Source organism: Epinephelus lanceolatus, chromosome 12, assembly GCF_041903045.1.
Source record: "Epinephelus lanceolatus isolate andai-2023 chromosome 12, ASM4190304v1, whole genome shotgun sequence".
Lineage (NCBI taxonomy): Eukaryota > Metazoa > Chordata > Actinopteri > Perciformes > Serranidae > Epinephelus > Epinephelus lanceolatus.
The window spans coordinates 20,434,000-20,443,882 of NC_135745.1; the positions used below are offsets into that span (position 1 = coordinate 20,434,000).

At 39.1% G+C, this 9,883-nt stretch overlaps 1 protein-coding gene across 1 annotated transcript; it reads right to left on the bottom strand.

Moving 5' to 3' along the window:
- Positions 1–1,879: 1,879 nt before the first annotated feature.
- On the bottom strand, positions 1,880–4,904 carry LOC117272536 (peptidyl-prolyl cis-trans isomerase FKBP1A-like). Its single transcript, XM_033651511.2, has 4 exons — positions 4,748–4,904; positions 4,607–4,654; positions 3,818–3,930; positions 1,880–2,805 (listed from the first exon to the last, which is right to left on the bottom strand). Exons 1-4 carry the CDS (start codon positions 4,782–4,784, stop codon positions 2,680–2,682), a joined length of 324 nt encoding a protein of 107 aa, XP_033507402.1. The 5' UTR covers positions 4,785–4,904; the 3' UTR covers positions 1,880–2,679.
- Positions 4,905–9,883: the final 4,979 nt, after the last annotated feature.

Genomic DNA, 9,883 nt, shown 5'->3' on the forward strand with positions numbered 1-9,883 from the left:
AACCCAGTGGTGACTTTGCAGGTATAAAACAAACAAAGAAAAAATTGTATATACACAAACACAAGGACAGAAAAAGAAAATAGGGTGACATACAGTGCTTGCGTGGTATATATGTATAAAAAAAAAAATAAGAATAAGAATAATTCTAAAGAAATAATAGAAATACTAATAATACATTTATCGAAAAATAAATATGTGATGAAAAGGGAGTAGTGAAAAAATGAAAAAAATAAAGTCTATAAATAAATCTTCAGCTGTCGTAGTATGGGGTTGCGGACTGGCTAGGTGAGGTGTGTGTAGGTGGGGGCATCGGATCCACCAGTAGTAGGAGGAGTTGGTTAACAAGGTCAGAGCGTGTATGTTACAAGGGTAGATAGGTGGTGTTACTGAATGGAGCCCAACATCTGTGTCATGTATCTATTTGTTTGTTTTTGAAGTTATTTGTCTTTCTATGGAAATGTACTAAGAGAGTAGATGATGCCACTGGGATGTTGGAAGGTTGTTTCTGTCTTTCCAGTTAAGTAAAATTGTCTTTTTAGTGATTGTTTGGGCAACCACGTGTTTCTGTATGGGTTGTTCACATTTTGTTTTTTTAGACCTTTTTTTTTTTCTCCAGCTACTCCAGCTTCCTCCCACAGACCAAAGACATACAGGTTAATTGGTGACTCTAAATTGGCCATAAGAGTGAATGTGTGCGTGAACGGTTGTCTGTCTCTATGTGTCAGCCCCGACCTGTCCAGGGTGTACCCTGCCTCTCGCCCAGTGTCAGCTGGGATAGGTTCCATCCCCCTGTGACCTCCAAACAGGATAAGCGGTTACGGAAAATAAAGGAATGAATGCAGCTCATTAGAATTTTCATTGTGGATTAACCTCTATGTTGTTTTGCGTTACACTACAGTATTGCTACTCTTGTATAATTTAAAGTTCCAGGTGTTTCCTCCATCACTGATTAATGCGTGTGTTTGTGTGCAGTCATTTTCTTGTCACATATTTCTACACCTGAATGTGTGAAAAAAAGATTGCTAGGAGCAAGTGAAGGCAGCAGAGGTTGTGTCCCTAATGTAATTCCAACTTTTCCTCACTAGATGGCCACCATCACAACAAACATGTAAAACCAGGCACATGTAGGCCTCTACATAGGCCTGACTTTTATTTGAACATAAAGTTGATGATGGTGAGACGTGATCTTAGTGGGCCAGTTCAGCTCAATCTTTATACACGAGGTAATACACTGAATTAAGTGTTTTAAATGAACTACTTCATCTTGTCTTCATATATATAGTGTTTATTACATTATATTTCTGTACACAGATTGTCTGCTTTTATGTGGTACTCTATGGACCTTTCTCTGTGTCCTTAATAAAGTAATTATGGTTTGACAACAGGGTATTTGTATTTTAATACACCGTGGGCAATACGAGTGGTGTCAGTACAGAAACAACAATACATGTAAATGCAGCTCTCCTCAAAGTTAATATTTAGATCTATTAATTCTCCACTTTAATGAGTAACTCTTAACTCTAACATTCAGGTATCTGCTTTTATTTACAGGAATTCTATTTCAAATTTTTTTCTTATCAGTGTTTGACATTCTACTACACTAAGTGCTTTTGCTTAATATTTTAGGTGCATTTTCCTGATATATGCTTTTAGTTTTGGATACAGGCGTTTGCTTGTCATGATGTATTTTTACATTCTGATACTTTGTGAAGGGTCTGAGTACTTCTTCCACCACTGTGAGCACTGATAAATCTGTAGCACTGACTGGAAACAAAATAGTTATGTTAAATTTCCCGAGCATGATTCCCGTCGAGAAATTTTTCACAGGGTAAAAGTAAATGAGTCACAATCACGTCAATAACAATGAGTGACACGTTAATATTGTAGACTTTGTTTTTAATGAAAGAATGCATTGCCTACGGAAAAGACCATTTCTAATGGACGACACAATAAAGAATTACAACATTACCAAAAATTATGTTAAGCGTGATGACATAACACAATGACACTTGAAGCCTTTAACCCAAGAGTATGGTAAAAGGGTCGGGATTCAAAATCTAATATGATGAAAGGCAACACAAGTAGGGATGAAAAGTGAAATCGTAAGCCGTTATTGTTTCTGGGTGGTTTTTTTTTTCTTTCTTCTTTTTTAAAATTGTGTCAAAGTTTCAAGCTGGAAACTCAATGCAAGTGTTTGAGAGATACAGTTATGCAAGAATAAAAAACAAATAAGCTATTCATTAAAGGCTGTTTCATGAGCAATTGTAACATCAATAATCATTTCCATACTATGTTTGAGATGCTGGAATAACCACGTATAAAGTAACATGATTTTTTTTGTTCAGATTTAGTGCCACTGATTCTGTCCGATTGTTTTATGGCACACACACAAAAAAAGAGGAAACTGCAAAAATGTATCAGACAAAAGTAATAACTGAGGCCACATAAATCCAGGAAGAAATCAGAATATTCCCCAAAATGTCGTTTTTGGTTCCAGGTGTAATTTTGCACCGACAACACCAGCATCAGTCTAATTTGTCTCAGTCATACCAAGATATCAGAATTCTTTCAAAAATGACTTATTCATGTTTAGAAATGCCACTGACAGCACCTTTAACTCAAGTTATTTGTGTCAGAGATGTTGGTGGAATGAGAAACTCTGATGAGCGACCTTTAACCTCAACAACTCAGCAGCTCCACATCAAAAATGAGGGTGGCATTTGGTGGGATGACAGGTGGGTATCCACGGGCGCCATACGCAAAGTCAGGCGTGCAGGTCAACCTGGCCCTCTGTCCAACGCTCATCTGGGGAGGAGGTGAAGAGCAAGTTACATAAAAGGTAATAATGTGGTTTTATACTTATGACTGATTTGTTTTTTGACATTTCCATTGAAGAGGTGCTCCAGAGATTCTGTAATGCACTTCCATGAAGTTGGGGGACTAACAGGAGTCAAAAATGAATAAATAAAGCCAATATCAATACAACAGAAGTCAAGATATTTTCCCAGCTTTTTGTTTCCAGTATGGGTCAAGTTAAAAAAAAAAAAAAAAAAAAAAAAAAAGCACTGGCTCCTGCATTATCCACAATGCAAATGAATAGTATAATTTGTTGGCCCCCCCACTTGGCTGGTTGATGATTACATCTGTTAAACTCACACCCCCATTTTTTTTTAAAAATTGTGCTATCTGTAAAGCTGAGATAACCCTGTGACATCTGGGGATACTTTTTTCAGACTCTGGAAAACTCCCACAGACATTATGCAACAGTGCTCTCAGTAGGACTGGGCCATGTATCAAAAATAGTTCAAATTCGTGTTTGTGCATGTTGCGTAAAATGTCTACACTGTGAGAAACCCGTTATTGCAGGATGCACAGAAGGGTTACCATCAGTGAAAAGGATATATATATATATATATACATATATGTGTATGTATGTATGTATGTATGTATGTATATGTATATATATATATATATAATGTGTAGCTATATCAGCTGTTGCGAGGCGTATCTATCCTAAACAGTGATACACAGACTGTAACCCTATATGTGCACCTGCTGCAGCTTCCAGGACTGTCTCGTCTCCATGCAGGGCGAATTAGTATTTTATGGCTCTAAGTTGCAAATGCAGACCCACAAAATATGGCGCTTCAGTAATGTTGTATGAACTAAATTGTCCCAGCTTGGAGGAAACACAGATTTTTGGTCATATTGCCCAGCTCTGTTTCACAAATCGAGCAGGGATCCCCAAGAAGAGAAAGCTCATCTTGACATGTAAAGTCGGTGGACTGCCCCTTTAAAGCTCCTCTCCTTACTGTACCTTAGCTACACCTTCATCCCAAGCACGGATGACTTCACCCTTTCCAATGTTGAACTGGAAGGGCTTTCCTCGGTCCCTGGATGAGTCAAACTTGCTCCCATCTGTCAGCGTGCCTTTTCAATGTAGAAAAAAACAACTTGTTAGCACGCTACATCATTTCTCCACATGTTCAGACTTCTCTCACGTGTTGTTGTAACATTGGCACTTTAAACACAATGTGACTGAGTGTTGAACACGAGACAAACCACATAATGGAGGCATATTTCCGACAGGTACCGTTAAAAGGAGTTACGTTAGTTTTTAGGTGGGTGAGAGCGCCTATGTAGTCACTAGTCAGTATGAAGCTAGCGTTAGTGTTCCATTACCCATTCTTGGCTTCTCACGCATGCTAGTAAGAAGAAACCGCTAACTTGTTTTGGTATTTCGGGTTTACGTACCGAAAACAAACAGCAGCATAATAAAGAATGAATCTGAAATATGATAAGAATCTGTGGGGTGATGTGGGCAGAGTTAACTTTGGGCAGAGACAGGCTAGCCGTTAGACCCCGTTTCCTATCTCTCCTATAAGCTAAGCTAGGCTAAACTAGGCTAGGCTATGCTGAGCGGCTTCACATTCGATCAGTCGGTAAAATGAATAGACTATTTCCCAGATACGGAATTACACTATATTTTAAGATTCCATTTAAACCCGACCTTAAGTGTATATGTGAGCGGGCAATATTTGGTTTTTAAAATGAACATGGCTGAACTAAATAACCTTTGACCAGTCAGCGATTAAATGGATCTTACCAACGTAGTGCACAGTAACAACGTGTCCTGCCTTCGGGAAACTTCGTCCTGAAAGGGGAAAACGTGGGTTAAAATAAAGATAACATTTTAAGAGGAAAAATACAAAGTTACCGAGTTAATGGAATTAAAATAAACCCTTACCGTCCCCTGGTGTTATGGTCTCAATGTCTACTCCCATTGTTCTTTCCTTTCCTTGTTCTCTCCTTCTTCGTTCGTGCTCCCGCTACACGAGCTCTCAGCTCTCGCTCCTTCTCTGTGCGTGGTTGCGTGCGCAGTATTACGCAACGTGATTGGTTCCTTCAGTGAAGCCATTGGACTGGTTCACATGATGGAGAGGGTTTGCAAGGTGTCGTGGGTGAATGGGTGTCTTTTTCAGCTCGTGGGGGTGTATGTGTGTGGGTGCGTGTGTAAAAGACAGAAACGTTAGGCAGGGAGGAAACTCTATGGCATTAAAGCATACAAATAACACAGGTTTTAAAGTAGTCGGTGCCTGGGCGTTGTCTGCGGGGAATAACGGAAGTAAGTTAACAGGGCGCCAAAGTGGGGAGGGGGCTCTCATCAGAATGTGGGATTAAATGTTTGTTTTTATAGCCAATTTTAAAATGTTACATTATTAGCATTGCAAGTTGAATATATCTATCAGCTGTAAAATTGTCCATCGACGTTTTCTTGTTTCGTAAACAATAATAAAGCATTCAAGCCCCCCCCCCCCTCTAAAAGGTTAAAATGGTTTAGTCCACTACTATAGGCAGTGGTGAAACCATAGACATATATACATAGACGCCGCATCGAGTGCCTGAGCGCGTCCTCGCCGGCCGCCATCTTGGATGGGTCTCGCTTCGCCTCCACAGTGCATTCACTTCTATTGAGGATGGAGCTGTATGCACAAGTAAAATAGAATAACTCACTGAATTTTCAACTGATTTTCACGCGGTTTGGTTTGTTACAAACAGCACACATGTAGTTATGATACAGGATGCTTTTGTACATTAAAAATGCGGGATTTCATGCTTTAATACTTTCTGCAGATAGCAACAGCATGTTATTTAGATCACAACACAGTTCTTTTATTCACCTCAACCCCAGAGTGCGATGGATATATATATATATATATCCATCGTACTATATATATACTATATATATAGATAGATAGATAGATAGATAGATATAGATACACACACACACACACACACACACACACACATATATGTATATATAGGCTATACTGTATAAACACAATATATACAATACAAAACATAGTATAGCATATTAATAATATAGCATATTAATAAATTTATTAATATATTTTAATAAAGAAAAAGCTTGATTGTTGATTGAGTTTATTTCTCACACACACTCACTCTCTTTTATACCCACAGCCATCAGACTTAATAATTCTTTGTTAAATAGATGATCTTACAGACTTCTTTGAAATTTCCTTTGGGGATTAGTAAAGTTCTTATTCTTATTACACTGACTGCTGTGATCCCTCAAAAGTAGTAAAAAAAAACATTTTCAATATTTACATAAACACTGAAATTAATTTTGGTATTGTTATTATAACTATGAAAATGGGACTGTGGTCAAGATAATTTGAAAAAAGATACAGAAGGATGAGAAGGATGGATATTTGCAACACAGCTGGTGGAAAAGTGAATATGTGCACAAAGGCGCGCTATACATAATATGCTATACTATGTTTTGTATTGTGTATATTGTGTTTATACAGTATGTTTATACAGTATATAAATACTGTGTATGTATATATATATATATATATATATATATATATATATATATATACATATAACCTATATATATGTGTGTGTGTGTGTGTGTGTGTGTGCATATACAGTCAGGTCCATAAATATTTGGACACTGACACAATTTTCAGCATTCCAGCTCTGTACAACACCACACTGGATTTGAAATGAAACAATCAAGATGTGCTTTAAGTGCAGACTCTGAGCTTTAATTTGAGGGTATTTACATCCAAATCAGGTGAACGGAGTATGAATTACAACACATTTTATATGTGCCTTCCACCTTTTTAAGGGACCAAAAGTAATTGGACAATTGGCTACTCAGCTGTTCCATGGCCAGGTGTGCGTTATTCCCTCGTTATTTCACTTACAAGGAGCAGATAAAAGGCCTAGAGTTCATTTCAAGTGTGGTATATTCATTTGGAATCTGGTGAGGTCATCTCTCAATATGAAGTCCAAAGAGCTGTCACTATCAATGAAGCAAGCCATCATTAGGCTGAAAAATCAAAACAAACCCATCAGAGAGATAGCAAAAACATTAGGTGTGGCCAAATCAACTGTTTGGTACATTCTTAAAAAGAGAGAACGCACTGGTGAGCTCAGCAACACCAAAAGACCTGGAAGACCACGGAAAACAAGTGTGGTGGATGACAGACGAATCCTTTCCCTCGTCAAGAAAAACCCCTTCACAACAGTTGGCCAGATCAGGAAAACTCTCCAGGAGGGTGTATCTGTGTCCAAGTCAACAATTAAGAGACGACTTCACCAGAGGAAATACAGAGGTTTCACCACAAGGTGTAAACCATTGGTTAGCCTCAAAAACAGGAAGGCCAGATTAGAGTTTGCCAAGAAACATCTAAAAGAGCCTGTACAGTTCTGGAACAACATCTTATGGACAGATGAGACAAAGATCAACTTGTACCAGAATGATGGAAAGAGAAAAGTATGGAAAAGGGAAGGAACTGCTCAAGATCCAAAGCATACCACCTCATCAGTGAAGCATGGTGGTGGTAGTGTAATGGCGTGGGCATGTATGGCTGCCAGTGGAATTGGATCTCTTATATTTATTGATGATGTGACTGCTGACAAAAGCAGCAGAATGAATTCTGAAGTGTTTCGGGCAATATTATCTGCTCATATTCAGACAAATGCTTCAAAATTCATTGGACGGTGCTTCACAATGCAGATGGACAATGACCCGAAGCATACTGCGAAAGCAACCAAAGAGTTTTTAAAGGCAAAGAAGTGGAATGTTCTGCAATGGCCAAGTCAATCACCTGACCTGAATCCAATTGAACATGCATTTCACTTGCTGAAGACAAAACTGAAAGGAAAATGCCCAAAGAACAAGCAGGAACTGAAGACAGCTGCAGCAGAGGCCTGGCAGAGCATCACCAGAGACGAAACCTAGCGTCTGGTGATGTCCATGGGTTTGAGACTTCAGGCTGTCATTGACTGCAAAGGATTTGCAACAAAGTATTAAGAAGTGACAATTTGATTTATGATTATGTTAGTTTGTCCAATTACTTTTGGTCCCTTAAAAAGGTGGAAGGCACATATAAAATGTGTTGTAATTCCTACACCGTTCACCTGATTTGGATGTAAATACCCTCAAATTAAAGCTCAGAGTCTGCACTTAAAGCACATCTTGATTGTTTCATTTCAAATTCATTGTGGTGTTGTACAGAGCTGGAATACTGAAAATTGTATCAATGTCCAAATATTTATGGACCTGACTGTATATATACATACAGTACAAGCCAAAAGTTTGGACACACCTTCTCATTCAATGCGTTTTCTTTATTTTCATGACTATTTACATTGTAGATTCTCACTGAAGGCATCAAAACTATGAATGAACACATGTGGAGTTATGTACTTAACAAAAAAAGGTGAAATAACTGAAAACATGTTTTATATTCTAGTTTCTTCAAAATAGCCACCCTTTGCTCTGATTACTGCTTTGCACACTCTTGGCATTCTCTCGGTGAGCTTCAAGAGGTAGTCACCTGAAATGGTTTTCCAACAGTCTTGAAGGAGTTCCCAGAGGTGTTTAGCACTTGTTGGCCCCTTTGCCTTCACTCTGCGGTCCAGCTCACCCCAAACCATCTCGATTGGGTTCAGGTCCGGTGACTGTGGAGGCCAGGTCATCTGCCGCAGCACTCCATCACTCTCCTTCTTGGTCAAATAGCCCTTACACAGCCTGGAGGTGTGTTTGGGGTCATTGTCCTGTTGAAAAATAAATGATGGTCCAACTAAACGCAAACCGGATGGGATGGCATGTCGCTGCAGGATGCTGTGGTAGCCATGCTGGTTCAGTGTGCCTTCAATTTTGAATAAATCCCCAACAGTGTCACCAGCAAAACACCCCCACACCATCACACCTCCTCCTCCATGCTTCACAGTGGGAACCAGGCATGTGGAATCCATCCGTTCACCTTTTCTGCGTCTCACAAAGACACGGCGGTTGGAACCAAAGATCACAAATTTGGACTCATCAGACCAAAGCACAGATTTCCACTGGTCTAATGTCCATTCCTTGTGTTTCTTGGCCCAAACAAATCTCTTCTGCTTGTTGCCTCTCCTTAGCAGTGGTTTCCTAGCAGCTATTTGACCATGAAGGCCTGATTGGCGCAGTCTCCTCTTAACAGTTGTTCTAGAGATGGGTCTGCTGCTAGAACTCTGTGTGGCATTCATCTGGTCTCTGATCTGAGCTGCTGTTAACTTGCGATTTCTGAGGCTGGTGACTCGGATGAACTTATCCTCAGAAGCAGAGGTGACTCTTGGTCTTCCTTTCCTGGGTCGGTCCTCATGTGTGCCAGTTTGGTTGTAGCGCTTGATGGTTTTTGCGACTCCACTTGGGGACACATTTAAAGTTTTTGCAATTTTCCGGACTGACTGACCTTCATTTCTTAAAGTAATGATGGCCACTCGTTTTTCTTTAGTTAGCTGATTGGTTCTTGCCATAATATGAATTTTAACAGTTGTCCAATAGGGCTGTCGGCTGTGTATTAACCTGACTTCTGCACAACACAACTGATGGTCCCAACCCCATTGATAAAGCAAGAAATTCCACTAATTAACCCTGATAAGGCACACCTGTGAAGTGGAAACCATTTCAGGTGACTACCTCTTGAAGCTCATGGAGAGAATGCCAAGAGTGTGCAAAGCAGTAATCAGAGCAAAGGGTGGCTATTTTGAAGAAACTAGAATATAAAACATGTTTTCAGTTATTTCACCTTTTTTTGTTAAGTACATAACTCCACATGTGTTCATTCATAGTTTTGATGCCTTCAGTGAGAATCTACAATGTAAATAGTCATGAAAATAAAGAAAACGCATTGAATGAGAAGGTGTGTCCAAACTTTTGGCCTGTACTGTATATATATATATGTATATATATATATATATTATTTTATACAGTCTATGATATATATATATCCCACTCTGGGGTTGAGGTGAATAAAAGAACTGTGTTGTGATCTAAATAACATGCTGTTGCTATCTGCAGAAA

Bases quoted from the DNA above. Each gene is read 5' to 3' on its own strand.
- LOC117272536 (XM_033651511.2), bottom strand. From the start codon at position 4,784: ATGGGAGTAGACATTGAGACCATAACACCAGGGGACG. The intron at 4,655-4,747 runs GTAAGGGTTTAT...TTCCCCTTTCAG, and splicing joins GACCATAACACCAGGGGACG to GACGAAGTTTCCCGAAGGCA. The intron at 2,806-3,817 runs GTACAGTAAGGA...CCTCCTCCCCAG, and splicing joins GGGATGAAGGTGTAGCTAAG to ATGAGCGTTGGACAGAGGGC.